General features: G+C 40.2%; 1 protein-coding gene and 1 long non-coding RNA gene across 2 annotated transcripts in view; one reads left to right on the forward strand and one right to left on the reverse strand.

The window, feature by feature from the left end:
- Positions 1-1,088: 1,088 nt before the first annotated feature.
- LOC143141848 (uncharacterized) lies at positions 1,089-9,265 on the reverse strand. Its single transcript, XR_012990802.1, has 3 exons — positions 9,177-9,265; positions 1,360-1,414; positions 1,089-1,228 (listed from the first exon to the last, which is right to left on the reverse strand). It is a non-coding gene; the product is annotated as an uncharacterized LOC143141848 (long non-coding RNA).
- Positions 8,842-19,337, forward strand: part of cav1 (caveolin 1) — a 48,744-nt gene continuing 38,248 nt past the window's right edge. Inside the window, exons 1-2 of the mRNA XM_076302545.1 lie at positions 8,842-8,953; positions 9,566-9,733. Of these exons, the coding sequence (XP_076158660.1) occupies positions 8,918-8,953; positions 9,566-9,733 (204 nt within the window). The 5' untranslated portion in view covers positions 8,842-8,917. The remainder of the gene's footprint in view (positions 8,954-9,565; positions 9,734-19,337) is intronic.

Below are 19,337 nucleotides of genomic sequence, written 5' to 3' on the forward strand. Positions count from 1 at the left end.
CAACTGTGGTGGGATAACTTATTCTAATAGGCTATTGCTTGATTTGACACTTTCTTTGTTGTTGCATTAAATTATTGCCACTCCATATCACATCCAGTTGCCTATTTTGCATTCCTTTTCACACAATGTTTGGTTATTAGTAATGTGCAGTTTAGTACTAGTATCTAGGATATAGTGATGTAACTTTTGAAGGCGTTTTACTTTTTCTGTGTATTTTTTTATGTGCCATCCTTCTCTGAGCCTGTGCCCCAGCCTGGCTCACCCGTCAAAACTGCTCTAGACCCCTCACTCCTCAGCTCTGTCTGAAACACAGGGTCCATGACTTAGGTGAAAAGATGGCATGCTCCACCAACTTAGTCTCACCAAGGCCCACACCGGAGAGCCGAGTTCCCAAACAGTTTGGCTTTACCGGCATAATTACTGACTCAGATCGCTAATGGTGAATACACAGACACATTACAGTACCTTGAAATGGAGACACAAGACAGTCTCCTAGCTTAACAGGCATATTACTAAATGTGAACATCCCACATTCCCATCTCACATTCTGTGCATTGTGGTTACTTCTACGTCATTCACATTACACACAATATATATTATTTAATCTGCTCTATGCATGCTACAAGTTATAAGACAACACTGCAATACATTTAATTTGATTATAATGAATTAAAACTACTTGCATGGTGATTGGGGGGTAATTGCTAGAAGACACTGGACACCTAGGCCTACAGTAATTTCACCACTTGTTGCCTTTGGCCAAATGCTAAACATCAAAACAATTCCGCTAACTAACTAAACAATACCATGACACTCTAGGGCATTGCAAGCTATTTTTGTTTTCCTCTTTTGGTATATTTTTCATAACACTAACATATCCAACAGCTTTTTTGTAACTCACATGAAATTAAATAACAATAAGGTGTTGGAGCTACTGAAGACTGTGACCGTACAACTCCCTGAGAGATAGATTTTCCCTGTAGATTTTCCTGAATATATAGTCCTACTTAGAAAACCTATGTCCTGGTTTCAGTATTACCACGTTGACAATCTTGAAATCAGAAAATGATTGACTATGTGAAACAAAGTGAAAAAAAGAATGTTTATATTGTTTACAAAGTCAGTTACTCCATGCAATGAACAAGAATGGTGTGATGCAGGTTCAGCTGGTCCTGCAAAGACTGTCAGTCACTTCATTCCCACAGGTCTTCGCCTTCTTACAATAGGCCTAAAGCAAAATAAAGTTATGTAAAATAAACTTTAAAAAGTAGATATCAGCATGGGTAAACCCTGTTAAAATTAGACATGGCAAAGGGAAAGATAGTTTAGAAGAAACAAGGAAAGTGATCATCTCCATACCTGACCACACATCTGTAATGTTGTTTGCTGTAGCTTGTTTTTCAGTTTTTGCATCCTTTGAGAGAAAGAGAGAGAGACTGATGCTGTGCCTCTTCAGACAAAAACCAAGCTCAAAGATGGGGAAAGCAATAAAGAGAGACCAACAGAGAGATTTTCAACAGTACACAAAGCCTTTCACTGAGTCCACTGTTCTAATGCCATGTGCAGGATTAATAAGGGAGATACACCATTGTGGGAAATAGCTGTAAGAACGATACACAGTACAGACTCTGAATCACCAATCATCATGTTTGTGTGTGTTTTACTGTATCCAGGCAAAAGGAACTCAGATTTTCCATTCCTTCCTTGAAGCAGCATTTTCCTGAACCTGAGCCAGGAAAGTTTGTGGGGCTTGGCAAATGGGCTCTGAGTGGCTGGGCTTGTCAGCCTGATTCTAAGTCAGAGAACTTTATATAATCAGCTCTCTGAGACAATCTCTTTTGTTTAAAATGCTTAATCACAAAGGTAAACGACCACACATACGACACCACAAGCAACGATACAGAACATGTCTAATTTAATATATGCAGTTTTTGCTCAAAATGTCCTGTGACATCGCAAATATGCTGAAAAAAGGAAATGTGTTAAATATAAATAAATATACTGTTGAATAAATCTGTTGATAATATGTTTGCAAATATATTATAGCAAAAATATATTGCAGCTGTAAACCATGTTTATGTTAGTTCTTAGCAGATGTCCAAAGCGACTTACAATGACAATCAATTACAATAAACATTACATTTACATTAAAAATTAACAGTTTAAAGGAGAGGCATAAAGTCATAGCCTACATTTGAAAAAATATAAATTATACTAATGAACTTTAAAAGAATTTAGCAGAATAAAAATAAGCATTACATACACAAAGCGGGATTCTAAGGATAATTAATTTACTTAAATCCTTAGTCACTTAAAAGTAGCAGTGTCAAAGTGTAATTGAATTGAGTTTGTGTATTTGAATCATAGGCAATATATATAGTATAGTATATATATTCTTTTGATCCCGTGAGGGAAATTTGGTCTCTGCATTTATCCCAATCCGTGAATTAGTGAAACACACTCAGCACACAGTGTACACACAGTGAGGTGAAGCACACACTAATCCCGGCGCAGTGAGCTGCCTGCAACAACAGCAGTGAGGGTTAGGTGCCTTGCTCAAGGGCACTTCAGCCGTGCCTACTAGTCGGGGTTCGAACCGGCAACCCTCCGGTTACAAGTCCGAAGTGCTAACCAGTAGGCCACGGCTACCTCTAAGAAATGGATAGAAACACTCCATAGGATTTGAAATAAAGTGAAGTTTATTTTAACCAGTTTTTGTCCTGGGTGCCGTTTCTACTGCACAGCCTCAAGCTCAGTTTGATGGCATAGATGTGACGTTGAACAACACAGTTGCAGTAATTCTTACGGTAGCCACAGCAAGAAAAGCAGAGTTTAAAAAGCAGCTTTTGAGAGGTGATCTGTTCCAACATAGTGATAATCCAGCAAAATGTCACAAATGTTTGTTTTTTTTGGATGCTATCCATATTAGCCTGGTAAACCAAACACTTTCACAAAGTGAAGAGTCTGGACACTCACAATTGCGAAACCTTTCCAACACTAGCAGGGTGTAGACATATTGTTAACTTTGAAATCATTGGTCCAGTCTAACCTATCACATTGACCAGAGATTCCTAACGTTACCTCCTCCTTATCTTTACAAACTGACAATAAACAGTATTGTCAGTCAGGAAACAATGTATGTGGGCCTACATTTGCTGTAAATAAATGTACACATTCTTCCGACTGCAACTTTTGAAGTTTGCAGGTGTTGCTACTACCGTTTACCAAAGCTGCTTTTGATTTCAAAACTATAGCATCATCCTCTCTCATCGCTGATTGGGCAGGTAATCCGCCGACCGATGGAAACGTTAGTGTTTCAGACTAGTAACTCCCTGAAAGGAGATCTATGTGGGCGTGGCCAGGCCAATCCACTATGGCTCTCTCCCGAATTGCCTTCGGACTTATTATTCAGACAATGTGGATACTTTTGTGTGACTGAAAGTCGCATGTTCATCATGTCATTGTTAGTTTACAGGTTTATAATTATCATTTTTTTACAGGGCCTATGGAGCCAAGTCATACACGGCTGTATTTATCTGGAAAATAACAACGGTCACATAAAGATTAAGGGCGCAAGTTTGGCGGCAATATAGGTACCTATATCTATGGGAAGCTTCGTCAATGTGGGGACTCTGAAATGGGCAAGACCTCTCCGGTGAAGTGAAATTAAATAAACCAATCTCATTCAACCAGTGTTAAATTCTGATATATGTATCAATCTTTTTCTCAGCCCACTTTGTGCATCTGACTTTGCTCTGGCCATGGTGCGCATGACGAATGATGAAATAAGATAACCTGGGAGTAAGTGTATCAGTAAAAACTGGCTTTAAACCTAAAACTAGAAACTAACCCTTTCCACAGAAATAGATGCACGCAATGCAACAACCATACATGATATGCAGTCATGATATGCATAAAACCTACGTGTTCATTTAGAGACTGGCCATGACATTTCTGTTGGGCGGCTTGTTTGTATTTTCTTTTTGTCACTGGTGATCTGCTACATTGAATGACAAACATGACACGGCATATTTAACAGATTCAGTGTAAACAAAGAGCATTCAATGCTACACAACAGTCAGATGCATGATCATTGAGGACCCAACACACCCAAGGTACCGCAGCATAATGGCCCATAACACCAGGATGGGGAAAAAAGCTTTTGTTAAACAATAATAAAACATAGAGGCAAGCTTGCCAACTGCACATATAGTTAAGCACTGTTGCACATTTCTCTTTCTCTTGCTGCTACTAAATTCAATTATCTACCACTATATATACCTCCTTATAGTCACATGTCCATAGATAAGTTTGTTGTGTTCTGTGACAAATCTGTTATACTCTGTCTGCCTGCTGTTTATGTCTGTTGTTCTGTCTAATGTTTGTCTACTTGTCTACTTGTACTACACTTCATGCAGTGTCTGTACTTTATTTTTTGTGTGTGCGCTTCAATGTTGTCCTGTCAGCACTGTGTTTTTATGTAGCACCATGGTCCCAGTGAAATGATGTTTTGTTTCACTGTGTAAAATATATGGTTGAAAGCCTGTTTGACTACTTGACTTTAGATGCTCGCATGTAGTTAGGACAAGTTAGGCTTTTTACTATGACCTACCATATCTGGTTTGTCAGACATGTTCATATTACTGAAGTGAGGTGCCAGCCACACTTGCTTCTTTCATGTGGACAAAAAGTAGCGTTGTACCAGTTAACTCCAGACTCCAACAACAGATGATAGCTTTAAGTATTAGTGTGTTTACATTTCCACATTCCAGTTTTCTTATTTCCCCTGCAGCATACACATTCCTAGGGATTGGCCTGGGCCATTTTAGGGGCAGGTGGAATTACTAGTGTGCAACCACATGAGGCTTTATATCAACTTTCCAAATTGAGTCATATATTTCTGAAATTGATAGGCTTCTTTGTCAAGTTTCTTCAGGCACTAATTCAAGTCCAATAAAGAAGAGATCTGGAAATCATCAGGGACTGGTCAAGCCATATTCAAATGTAAAAAAACAGAAAGCGCCTGTCAATTTATTGTAAAGTTTGGTGTGAAATTATAGGCAATATATGTATTTTTACTGATGTAATTGAGTAGGCTACATAGTACAAATAGGCTACATAATTATTAGTGCATGAAGGTTGAATTCCTTAGGTAATTAGGCCTTTAGACAGGCCCGACGGTGGCACGGGGGATACGACACCCCCAGTTTTTAAGAAACGGCAGTCGTCCTCCTCACTTTTGATAAGGAATTAAAAGCCTTACACGCTAAATAATACTAAATAAAAACTTCCCAGTAAAAGCACTACTAACCACAGCCATCTAGACTGCACAATCTCACTTTCACTTTGCTAGCATATCTGAAATGTTTGATCACAGCCATCATAAATTAAACCTGGCTATTTCTGTAGACCGTCTCCTGCTCATCCCGACGTTAGCTATTATGTTTAGCCTAATAACTCAACTCAACTAGTCTACAGTTTATTAACTCAAAAATCATCAAATACAAGATGAGTTACTCTTACACCACATTTAAGTTCTAAAACATGTATTTACAAGATACAGTTAATTTACTTGAGTTTCCTTAATAAAGTTATCCCTGTATCATATCTAATAGCATTCAGGGGGTCCTAAACTTGTGCCTGTCACAGCTAAGAAGTGAGGAGTTCTTTGAAGCTTTGGGCACAACAAGGAAAATCCAAATGATTCTAGACTTTCTGATATGAAAATAAGGAATGGGGGGGTGGGGGTGGTTGGGGGGGGGCATACACTTCAGTACACCGGCTTACACATCAGTTAGTAGGGGGGTGATACAGGCTATGTGTGTGTGTGTGTATTGCAAGATGTATATAATATTTTTGTTGCTTTTACAAAATTGTGTGTATTGCAAGATGTATATATATATTTTTGCTTTTACAAAATTGTGGGCCTGTTTACTAAACAATTTGGTCAACTGAGCTCACATTCTCATGATATACAAAAAAAAATATTTCAATGACGCCTCCAGGGCTCTCCCACTGAGCAAGCAACATCTATGGACGTCCAAGATATCTTGTCGGTCCGTCCAGGCTATGATCTGGACGTCTATTTGACAGCCAGAATTAGTTGATAAATGACATTGTGACAATAGTCAAGGCCGACCCGGTTCTGAACGTCTATAGACAACCAAAATTAGTTGCAAATACACATTCTGCCAGGCCATATTCTAGACGTCTATTTGACAGCCAGAATTAGTTGATAAATGACATTGAGACAATACGTCCAGCCCGACCCGATTCTGAACTAGGGATGTCACAATTACGGATTTTGGTGGTACAATAATTGCCTGAAGAATAATCACAATTTCATGATTAATGAATTAAAATTATGATTGGATCATAAACAGCCACAGCAATGAAAAGGATTGACTGAAGAATGTGTAGGTATTTGTGGGTGCCCACAGCAAGGGCTTACGGTTGGTCTGGCTATGTTGCTGATTGGATCATAAACCACCACAGCAAAGAAGACAAATGACCTAAGAATTTGTTGGACAACACCATCATGAGTTTGGAGGTTGGTGAGTCTGGGACGCCAGATACCAGTATTGAGCCTTGGAGGTGTCATGGGCCTAATTCAATGAAAGACTAGATAGATAGATAGATAGATAGATAGATAGATAGATACTTTATTGATCCCCAGGGGAAATTCAAGGTCTCAGCAGCATACAGACAACACCAACACTTTCTTTAACAGCAGAAAGAGTAATTAAAGTATATAATATAAAAACACAACTAAGCAATAAGGACAGTAGAAGATAAAGAATATGCTAATTATACTAAAATACAAATTATACTAACTAACACTTAAATACCATATATAAAAATATACTAAAATACAAATTACAAAAATACAAATTATACTAACTAACACTTAATCTAAATTCTAAAAACAGTATCCACATAGTGGTGATTAATCAATCAGAGGCGCTTGCAATGACTGAGGCAGGGACTGAGCCTGTGATTCTCTGTGCATAGTAAGGTATGGTAAGGTGCTCTAAGGTGCTCTGTGTGAATGAGTGTCATGATGGTAGTGCAATGGTGATAGTGCAAATGAGTAAGTCCAACAGTGCAACAATGCAGAAATAAAGTGAAGTCTATATATCTATATATTTAACTATTTAAGAAAATGTATAAGTGTGGCCACAGTTCGGCTGTGGCATGGAAGGGGGGGGGGGGTTATGCATATGTGCTAATGTGCTAATATAGCACGCAAACAGTGAGGTATAAAGACAGTGGTAAAAGTGGCTGGTGGACAGACAGTACCAAACATGGAGGGGGTGCAGAGGCAGACAGACTATGCAGAGAAGTCTATCTCTCCTCTTCCCTTAAGTGAGGCATTGATTAATGAGACTAATGAAGGACGAAGACAAAGAAAGTGCAAGTGAATGTCTGTACCAAATTTGAGGGGGGGAAAACTTTGACCACCAATTCCATCTGTGAGTCAAAGTGAATATTTGTATCACATTTGAAATTATGTCAGAGATTGTTAGAGGTTTTTACCACAATATGGTGTACATAAGGTCACCATGACCTTGACCTTTGGCTACCAAAATCTTATAAATTATTCTTTGAGTCCAAGTGACTGCTTCTAGCCCTGATGGCGTAGGTGCAAAAATTGGACCTACAGATATACTGGTGTATGTCACCCCATGATGTGACTTTGAGCTACCTTAAGGAAAATGTTGCACTCAATACATTAAATCTAGCTTGGAACTGATCAGTAGACATGATTGATGATAATGTACCTCAATTTGTTGACCATAAATTACATAAACATTATTTTTCAACCAATCATTGAAGTAGGCCTAGATATGGATTTGAAATCACTGGCTGAATCACACTATTTAGGCGATTACAATGACAAAAATAAAAAGGCTGAGCATTTTTCTTTTGATTTATAGTCTACAGATGGCCCTTTCATGTGCTGAAAGAATTTTGAAAAAAGGAGGTTGCTCATCAGAGATATTTAGGTCTGAATATTTTTTGGGTATTCACCAAAAGGCCTGTGACATGGTGGGAAACGTGCAGTCCTGGACTAACAGTCACACCTCAAGCCTTGTAACTCCAGTTTTAAACTAACCTTTGATGGCATGGATTGTTACTTTGCTGTGTTTAAATATGACAGCAAGAGGGACGTCAACATTTTAAGAAATTTTGGGACCTTTTTTTTTTTTTTTTTTGGACTAAAACAAGGAGGGGCGTAGCATGTATCACCCCCGCCTGGTCCTCTCATGGACACACTCTTAAATTATTCCCTGTTAAATTGAAGTAGGCTATTATATTGTTTTGTGTGTGTGTCGCTCAAAGGCGAACTGTAGTTCTAAATGGATGGGTGCTATGGTCAAAGGCATTAGTTCCATCTCACTCGTTGTCAAGCAGGCATAACCTAGGATTCTGATAAACATTAGTAAAATCACTATTTTACTTAGCCTACTGCCATGTAACAAAGCTAAAAGCCATCCCAATCATAGGCCTATGCTACAATATTGCTATGTTCTGAACATCTGTCAGAAAGCTTTTTTTTATATAGCTCTGATGCAACGTCACTGATCATTTAAACTTCACAACGAGTTCGGAGTATTGAGCTACTTCATAACCTACGGTTATTGTACGTTCTAAAGAACGCATGACAATAGGACATTCAACCAAGCAGTGGTATAACGTTAATTTTACCACTGCTTGGTTCAATTTCCCCATAGCCTAGTCATCCGTTCTACTGTCCTATTAGACCAAGCCTGCGTTACTGTTCCGTCTTTTTTAGGCTTCTTTATGCAGGCGCGTTTTCCCCGTTCCCCACTCCTCCCACGAAATTTCCTCTGGAGGCTACATCTTACATTAGGTCGAACCGCTCATCTGGTTGCTCTTCGTGAGCTGTGACAGCATGACTGGTGGACTCAAAGACAGCATACCAGAAGAGGTAAGACCTTGTTGGGCTACTTTTTAAATATTTACCGTTAGCGTACTTTTTACTATTAGTCTAGGCTATAGCCTTGTATAGAATTTCAGAATTGTTTCACGACACAAATATCCTAATTTTATCTATCGCGTCATTATGAGTAACTTTTCAAGCACAATTTGACGATTGTTACTGGTGGCCCAGGCTGCTATTTTAAAACATGATAACTTGCATCATAGCCTACCTTGGAGGAGTTCTATCTTGGAACTGCCCGTGCTGGATTCTCGTTTTCGTTTATTCTTGCCTACCATTTTAGATAACCAGACACACTGGTGGTAACGCATCAGATTTGGTTATCAGGTTACAGTGGATGATGTTTTAGTCAAACCTAATGGGTGGTCACATTAACATTTCTAATAGGTCTGCAAAATGAAACGTTTTGAGAAAGTTTTCACTTGGATAAATAGTCCACTGGCTCCCCTAGTGGCGAGTGTCTTTGGAGGGGTGTGGTGCCGTCGCTGTTTTTCCCCCCTACACATTTTACCTAGGCTACAAAAGGCATACAGAAAGGGCCTTATATTGCAACGTCTGCAGTTATCATTGATATTCATTTGGTTTCCATTTTATTTACAGGAGTATCTCCAGGCACCATTCATTAGAAAACAAGGAAACATATACAAACCAAATAACAAAGACATGGACAACGATAGCATTCTTGAGAAAACAGAGCTGGATGTTCATACGAAGGAAATTGATTTGGTTAATCGGGATCCAAATCATATTAATGATGACGTTGTCAAGGTAAGGACACTTACCCAACAAAAAAACTTTTTTGCAACTCTAGGTTATTGTCAGTAGCTGGGAGTAGGATAACTACTAAATGACTAATTAGGTTATATGCAGTAGGCCCAGATCTGGCGATAAATGCCTTTAGGGTTCGATAAAAGAAAAAAAAAAAACTGCATCCTGTTTCAGGGCTTTTTTGGGGGCCAAGCAGCGAAGCTGCGAGGCAACCCATAGTGATTCTATGTTTTCTTCCCTATTACTATTACGCTTCCGCCATTGGAGACTATGGCAGCCCATAGAACCGTTTGGCGAAAAGTTCTGAAATTTGGCACACTGATTGGGGACAGTCCAATAAATAAATTTCACCAAGTTTCATGTCGGCACCTCAAACCCTCTAGCGCCACCAACAGGCCAAAGTTGGACGTGCGTTCACGCACGTAACTTTTGACCCGTTGACCCGATTGTCAAAATTGTGGTATCGTTGGAATCCTTGGACCAAGCCGAGTTCAACTATGACGTCAATTTCCGCTATGATGGATTTTCCGCCATTTTGGATTTTTTCAAAAACCTTTAAAAAGTTAAACGCCTCACATAGTTTGTCCGATTTTCACGAAACTTAGCACATAACATCTTCAGACCAAGCTGCACAAAAGTTATCAATTTTCATCTTCGGAACTAAAACTGGTTGCCCGTTCATCTGTCATAACCAAACTTAGTACATGGACTCACAACCCCATCAGTAGGGCACTCAAAAAAATCTGGTGACCTTTGACCTCTAGGGGGCGCTGTAATTAGCGAAAATGCATTTTTGCCTGTAGCTGTTCATATGTTTGAAATTAAAAAGTACTAGTGGTGTCCTTAGGCCGACCCAGTCCAACTTGTGATGTCAATTTAATTAATTTGGCCACCATATTGGATTTAATCAAAAACACGTAAACAATTTCACAGGTCACAAATTTCATCTGATGTTCATCAAAATTTGCACAGACCATCTTCAGATGATGCCATAATCATGTATTTCTTTCTGGAACAATTGACAAAAGCATTTGCCCGTAACGGCCAATCGTAATTGGTGGCGAAGCCGCCAAACAGGAAGTGAGCTCATATCTCAGTAATCCTGTCATGTATCATAACCAATCTTACAACATAGATTCATGACCGCATCGGAAGGATGCTCAAGAAATTTGGTGACCATTGACCTCTAGGGGGCGCTGCATTAGCAAAAATGCATTTTGGCCTGTAGTTGTTAATGTGTATTATTCTGCAATGGATGTCAATGGCAGCCCAAATAACCTGCTGATTGGGGACAGTCCAATAATTAATTTCACCACATTTCATGCCGGCACCTCAAGCGCTCTAGCGCCACCAACAGGCCAAAGTTGGACGTGTGTTGACGGACGTAACTTTTGACCCGTTGATCCGATTGTCAAAATGTGGTATCGTTGGAATCCTTTGGCCAAGTCGAGTTCAACGCACCCTATGACGTCAATGTTTGACCTCTATGTTTAAATTACAGCAAGTGTGATCATATCTCAGTCGATCTTTTATTTTTTATGTGAAACTGATGACAGCAAGTTCCATCCAGTTCATTCTAATGAGTGCGTGCAAGGGTGGGGCGGGGTGGGACGGGCAGGGCGATTGCGGCGGTGGGCTGGCTGGGGTAGGGGGCGGCGACACTGAGCCCTGGTTCAGCCCCACAAAATCAGTTGTGCTTTGATGTGAAACTTGACCTTATAACTTAGCCAATCTTGGGTTGTTTGGCATGGAACTTGCTGTGACTGCTTAATGCTATATGTCTGATGCAATGGCATTGAGTTATATGGCAAATCTGGCCTGCTGAACTGTCTGCTTGGCCCCCTCATTGCTGCTTGCAGCTATATTTTGTTATATAGTTTGACATATGATTATCATATTCTCCTTACTGTTACCTCTACTGTAAGGGGTGCCCAACCTTTGTTGGACCAAGATCTACTTTTAAAGTTGACAGTGTCCCGAGACCTACTAATCCAAATAGGTCCAACAAAAACCTTTCTACAGTGAATTCTGCAATCTCAATTCTACTCTTGCTCAGTTTTTCCATAATTCTACAATCCCAATGCTCTAAGTCAAGTCAGTCAAGTCAAGTTTATTTATATAGCGCATTTCATACACAGAGGTCATTCAATGTGCTTTATATAAACAAAAGCAAGCAGTAATAAAAAATAAAAGCATAAAAGGGCAGTAGTGAAAGAATAGTTAAAAAGGTAAAGATCATAGTAATAATAATAAATAAAAAAAAATAATAAAAAAATAAAAAAACATAAAACGCACAAGGTAAAATCATTTCAAAATAGAGAATGATTAAAAAGACAAAATAAAAGACACAAGGTAGAATCATTTTCAAGGAGGATTCAGAATTTGTAACTCGTGCAGTTAGCAGAAAGCATCTGAGAACAGTTTCGTCTACAACATCTTTGACCCTGTTAATTGTTGTTTATTATTATTGTATATTATTATTATTATTATTATTAGTAGTAGTAGTAGCAATGATCCTTGATTACTAGCAAGATAGAGCAACGTAATTCGTTACTATGGGTGCAAAACGGGACAGTTCCGGTCTGCATAAGTGGGAGTGTCACCTTACGTCACTAAATAAACTTTCTCTCTTAACAAGCAATAAGAGCAGATAAACATAATTGTGTTCACAGTATTATTGTCTATAATCATGTATGATACCAATGAATCGTTTTTTAGGACATGGAATGAATAATTTAACTAGTATGTGAACCGAGCTAGCTAGCTAGCTAACGCTAGCTTAAAACGCTATACAAGTGAATGGGAGTAGCTATGGCAATACAGCTATGTGCTAACAAGTAACTAGTAGTTGAAGGACTTTGCTTAAACTTAATATACTGTTGCAAGTTCACTTTAACCAGAGACTTTCTAATGAGGAGACACAGCACTCAAAAAAACCTCCATAGAAATGCATGGGGCTAGTTTGTCCGTTGTCTACACATATCCCACCCCTTCCTCGGCAAAACGTGGAATGAATGTGAATACATTGAGCCAATCATGTGGTGTGATGTGAATACATTGAGCCAATTATATGGTGTGTTGTGAAGACATCTTGCCAATCATGTGTTGTGAACTCGCCACTGGAGCAAGATTGGAAGATTGGTGTCGTGAAGCCTTGCGCACGCGCATTTCTGCCGAATAGGATGCCCGATGAGTGCCCTAAAAGCGTTGCTATATGGCCGCCAAGTGGAGGGACTTGCCTAAAAGGACTTTGCTTTAACTAATGTCAGTAATGTTATTCAGCTAGTTGTCATTTAAAAAAAAATTACACTTCTCCGTTTAAAATGTTACCTTAGCTAAGAGGCTAGCTAGCATGCTAACAACCAGACAGTAACTGGCAGCAGCATGGTCTGATATTAACTTATTTTATTACGAATCCGAACACTAAAAAATTACACTATTAGGCTTGGAATGGTCACAAACACTTCAACAAATCCAGAAAGACATAATGACCAATTTATTGGTAAAATTCCACAAGTCTCCATTGACATTAGTGCAGTGAGGGCTTACTCTGGTCTGCATAAAGGGGGATTCCCCCCTCCCCCCCCCTTGCAATAATCGAACGCGGAAGTTGTCGAACGTTTGCGCCTCTCGCTCCGCTTTAACCCTCTCTGGTAGTAGTATTAGTAGTCAGGGGCGCCACTAACTTTAGAGTACGCACCATGGCCCAGGGCGCTAATTTTTTACTTTCTTATTTTGCATGTTTATCTTTTAAACAATGTGCTCAGGGGTGTGGCAATTAACAACCTAGGGAGTTGCCTGGCGCATTGTCTAAAAATCGCTATTGTACACCACCTAAAATGCATTACGCCACTAACCAAGAGAAACCTGGTCAGAAGTCTATGGCGTGTTCTTTACAGTATATGTTATTTTAAGAGTTCTTTGTCAACAGTCATATTGGCGGGTGCACAACGCACCTTCCTTCTATCCTCCATGAACGCGCACCAGCGCACATCCATGCAAAACATTAGAAATTACACAATTAGGCTACAATGGGAATCATAATTAGAATAAAGATATTACAAAATACATCTCACTATGCATTTGCAAATTGGTAATGACGGTTAAAAGTGATTAGACAAGAGCAAAGCTGAAGATGCACTATCATGAGATATAAGCAACTCCTCTGCAGGATAAACGTTGTTTTAAAGGCACACTATGCAGGTTTTTTAGCTTAATATGCAAGTTTTTTAGCTTCATTTACCTTCATTTACCAGCTTCAGAGTCATTGGAATGGTTATATGACTTTTTTCGGGTTAAATGGTGGCCGTCTCGCTTCCCCCTAGCGCCTGTGAGCGGAAAAACCACCCTTACAACTGTGGGCCGGCGGGCCGACGGCCTCAATGTCAGGAAGTATAACGAGTGTAACGAATTGCTTTACTGCATTCAAATACACATACACGCCAGGCACCGGCTAGAAAAAGGTAGCGATGGAGTTTCTCAGACATTCGTCATGACAGAGCAAGCGAAAAAATAAGCAAAAACCGAAAAAAAAAACGGTAAGGAAATTGCCAATACTGCATATTTTACCTTTAAACGTCGTTTTATTCAGTCCATCGAAAAATATTAGGGTAAGTGTTGCTTTTTCCAGCCTATGTTTTCGATGGTAACCCATTGTCAGTCAATGGTGAAAGTAACTTACTGCTTATAACTGTCTTGTTGTTGACTGACACCATGGTGAAGTTAGTTTCACTTTGCCAATGAGTTCAAATCATAGGCGAGTGCAAACGCGTAAAGGCTATGGTTAGGTTTTAGTAAAGCAAAAAGGTTTAGTGGAATGACTGTTCCATACGGTCTTGCAAGCAGACTCCTTCAAATGCGCCGTTGACTGTCAAAATACCGATGCATTCTTTGACATTGCGCTTTGCGCCGTTAAAGGGAATGACAGATGTCATTGGTTTAAACGATGTTACGGCTCAAACACACCCATGACTCATTAAGAAACCTAGGAACACCTTGTTGTGCCATGCGCTCTACGTTTGATAACGAAAACACTCCTAATGTGGACTGGACAATGGACATCCTACTAAATTTGAATAAGCTTTTGACTAGTGATGATGTGCTTTAGACTGTCATGATAGGGCCCCTTATGTTGAATGTCCATTCTTTTTGCCCTAAACATAGGCTATCATTTGTGTGTGAAGCATGTTTCAATTAAGACAAGATATTTTTATTGCTGTAATATTGAATGATTTCATGAATAAAGCATTGAAAAATTGTAGAGTTGAAAAATTCACACAGTGCGCACAGGATTACGGCTGGCGGCGCCAATGGTAGTAGTAGTAGTAGTAGTAGTAGAAGTAGTATTAGGCTCATTTTATTATTGCCATCATTCTGGACTTGGAATGACCTAAGACTCAGCTCAATGTGATATGAAACAAAGTTAAAGGGATGTTCCACCATTTGGGGTTATTATATTCATTTTCCACCTCCCCTTGAGTTAAACAATTGATTTTTACCTTTCTCCAGTTCATCCAGCCGTTCTCTGAGTCTGGCGATACCACTTTTAGCTTCAGCCTAGCATAGATCATTGAATCAGATTAGACTATTAGCAACTCGCCTGCTAGCATCACATTTAAAAGTGACTAAGATTTACCTATTTAGGGCCCGAGCACCGAAGGGCGCAAGGCCCTATTGTTTTTGTAAGGATTATTATTTTTCACTATTATTAGGGCCCGAGCACCGAAGGGCGCAAGGCCCTATTGTTTTTGTAAGGATTATTATTATTGGGGGCCAAGCAGCGAAGCTGCGAAGGCACCCATTGAGTTACTAGCTTTTCCTATTATTATTATTATACATCCGGCATTGGAGTCTATGGCAGCCCATAGAACGCCTGGCTAAAAAGTGCAGATTTTTTCGCAGAAAGTTTCGGGACACTCCACTGACCATTCACACTCATTTACGGACCTCTAAACCCAGCCATCTAGCGCCACCAACAGGTCAAAATCTGGCCGAAAATTGAACCGCTGGGTCTAAAGTTATGAAATTTGGCACACTGATTCAGCACTGTCCCATGATCACTCTCACCAATTTCCAGAACTCTATGCCCAACACTCTAGCGCCACCAATGGGTCGAACCTGGATTGCATTCACGCATGTGACCATTGAACGGTGCATCCGATTTTCACATATCAGGCACCGTTGAAATCCCTGGACCGACCTTAGTTCAATGACACCTATCCCGTCACTTTCCGCAATATTGGACCTCCGCCATATTGGATTTAGTCCAAACTCTACAAAAAGTTAAAAATGTCATCCGATTTTCACGGAACTTGGCGGAGATGATCTTCTGCCCGAGCCGCACAAACGATACTTGTCAGATTTTTCAATTTCATTTTTGTTTGCCTGTAACAGCCAATCAAATATGGCGATGAAGCCGCCAAACAGGAAGTGGGCTAACATCTCCGTGACGCTTTGAGTTAACATAACAAAACTCGATACCTTTAGTCAGGACACTGTCCCAATCACTCACAGCAATTTTTATGCATATACATTGAACGCTCTAGCGCCACCACCAGTTCAATGCTGGACATGCGTTCATGCACGTGATCCTTGACTCTTTTGTCTGATTTTCACAACTGAGGTGGCGTCTGAATCCTTGGACCATCCCGAGTTCATCGTCTCCTATCCCGTCACTTTCCGCTATATTGGACCTCCGCCATATTGGATTTAGTCCAAACTCTACGAAAAGTTTCAGCGTTCAGAAATTTCATCCGATTTTCACGGAACTTGGCGGAGATGATCTTCTGCTCGAGCCGCACAAATGATACTTGTCAGATTTTTCAATTTCATTTTTGTTTGCCCGTGACAGCCAATCAAATATGGCGATGAAGCCACCAAACAGGAAGTGGGCAAACATCTCGGCTATGCTTTAATGTATGAAGTCCAGACTTGGTACAGGGACTTGGTATCTGATTGTGAGGACGCACTAGGAAATTTGCATCATGTGGCCTCTATAGGGGGCGCTGTAATACAGGAAGTGAGCTTGTATCTCAGCAACGCTTTGGTGTACAAAGTCCAAACTTGGTATAAGGACCTGTCATAGATATATACACTAGATGTCGCCTTCTGCTTCTCAGCATGCGTCAACACCGCCGCCATCTTGGAACAGGGATCTGAAGCGCTAAACTAGTTCTCCTGTATTGTCAGCGTTACCTATTTAGCGACCTTTGGCCATCCCCAGCGATAGAAAACCTTTTTAGCGATTAGCGACAAATTTGGGAACTTCTCACAATGATGGCAGATCGGCTTCTTTGTTGTTGAAACGTAAGAAAATCACCTTTCTCATGGCTTTGTCATTTATGAATTCAGCTACATCTCGTTTGCCCATGGCACTGACCCATGATTATAAAAGTAACGACTGGCGTAGCCTATGTAGTAGCAGAGGTAAATGTTCTACAGATCTACAGCAACTTCTGGTGAGATTATAACTTACATGAGTAAACGAGACGAGGGGTATGTGGCCTCAACCAGAGCCTGTCTACGAAGAGCCTGTTTACTTTCATTGTATCGAACCTGGTTGCAGTTTACTCATTGTTCCTCTAGGGGCCGCCGCTAGCTAGTGCAGAATGAATTGGAGTCTATGGGGCTAGACGGGTAAAATGTATCTTTATTATCGTCTTAAGCTTAGTTTTCTCTAGGCTCAACCATAAATACATGCCTGTCAGTTGGAACAACCCAAAAAACTAGATAATTGCTTGAGATTTTGACGATTTATGGTGATTTTATTTTCGCTAGATCTTTGCCCAGATTGACGCTAATGCATTATAGAGGAGTGGATCACTGAAGCAAGATGGCGTCTCGATTGACGCATTCGTTCCAATGAACAGCAGTAGTCAAGGCGACATCTAGTGTATATATCTATGAGGACCTGTTACCTGATTATGATGACGCACTAGGAAATTGGAATCATTTGGCCTCTATAGGGGGCGCTGCAATACAGGAAGTGAGCTCCTATCTTAGCAGCGCTTTGATGTATGAAGTCCAAACTTGGTACAGGGACTTGGAACCTGATTGTGAGGACACAGTAGGAAATTGGCAGCATTTGGCCTCTATAGGGGGAGCTGTAATACAGGAAGTGGGCTCATATCTCAGCAACGCTTCATTGTATGAAGTCCAAACTTGATACATGGACATATTAGCTGATTGTGAGGACATGCAAGGAAAGTGGTCTCATTTGGCCTCTAGGGGTGCTGTAATAAAGAAAGTGAGCTCACATCTCAGCAACACTTTGGTGTATGAAGTCCAAACTTGGTAGAGAGACATGGTAGCTGATTGTGAGAATGCACAAGGACATTGGTGTAATTTGGCTTCTTGCTGTGAGTGCTTGCTCATGCCATGGCATTGCCATTCCTGCTATAGCGCACTGCTTGGCCCCCGCATTGCTGCTTGCAGCTATATTTAGGGCCCGAGCACCGAAGGGCGCAAGGCCCTATTGTTTTTGTAAGGATTATTATTATTATTAGGGCCCGAGCACCGAAGGGCGCAAACCCCTATTGTTTTTGTAAGGATTATTATTATTATTATTTTTAGGGCCCGAGCACCGAAGGGCGCAAGGCCCTATTGTTTTTGTAAGGATTATTATTATTATTAGGGCCCGAGCACCGAAGGGCGCAAGGCCCTATTGTTTTTGTAAGGATTATTATTCTGTATTATTAGGGCCCGAGCACCGAAAGGGCGCAAGGCCCTATTGTTTTTGTAAGGATTATTATTATTATTATTATTTTTTATTATTGTTATTCTACTTTTTTGCTTTCCTGTTTTTGAGGTAGTTAACATGGTCAAAAACTTTTGAAATTTGGCACACGCGTCAGGTGTCACACATCGCAGTTAGGTACAAAAGCTTGACCCCGGGCGTGGCCCAGGGACTCGCTAGCGCCCCCTTAGGTGACTGATCCCGTGGTTGGCATATATTTTGAGGTGGTTAACATAAACGAAAAGTCTTGAAATTTGACACACACATCAGGTGGTACAGTGAATAGACAGGGATAAAAGCTTGGCACCGGGCGTTGCCCAGGAACTCCATAGCGCCCCCTTACGTCACAGTGACTTGTGGTTGGCATATAGTTTTAGATACACACACCAAATTTGGTGGGTGTATGTAACTCCCAAAAACAAACAACTTTTGTATTAACATGCCATTAGCCACGCCCACAGGAAGTGAGGTAATTGAGATTTTGTGCGTTGTGGACATGATCAATTTTAACGTACTCCTCCTAGACGGTTGATCCGATTCATGTCAAAGTTGGTATACATGATGCCGAGATGTTCCTGCTTATAAATTGTGAAGGTTTTTTTTTATATGTTGTAATTTGACGAAATGGCAAAATTATTAATTTTAATACCCTTCCACATAAACAATAAATGTGTCATAATTCACCATGCATGGCTTGAAATGTTTTACATTTCACAGGTCTTTGAATACCATGGGAGTGATGATATTCACATGCCCATAATGCATATTTTGCATAGCGCCACCACCTGGCAACAGAAAGAATGGCAATTACACTGATGTCACATGGTCAATTTTAACATACTCCTGCTAGACAATTTGTCAGATTCATAT

The sequence above is a fragment of the Alosa pseudoharengus genome, unplaced genomic scaffold (genome assembly GCF_046254945.1).
Source record: "Alosa pseudoharengus isolate Yale_2024_CS ecotype anadromous, Long Island Sound unplaced genomic scaffold, YU_APseudo_1.1 YU_APseudo_1.1_scf_10, whole genome shotgun sequence".
NCBI lineage: Eukaryota > Metazoa > Chordata > Actinopteri > Clupeiformes > Clupeidae > Alosa > Alosa pseudoharengus.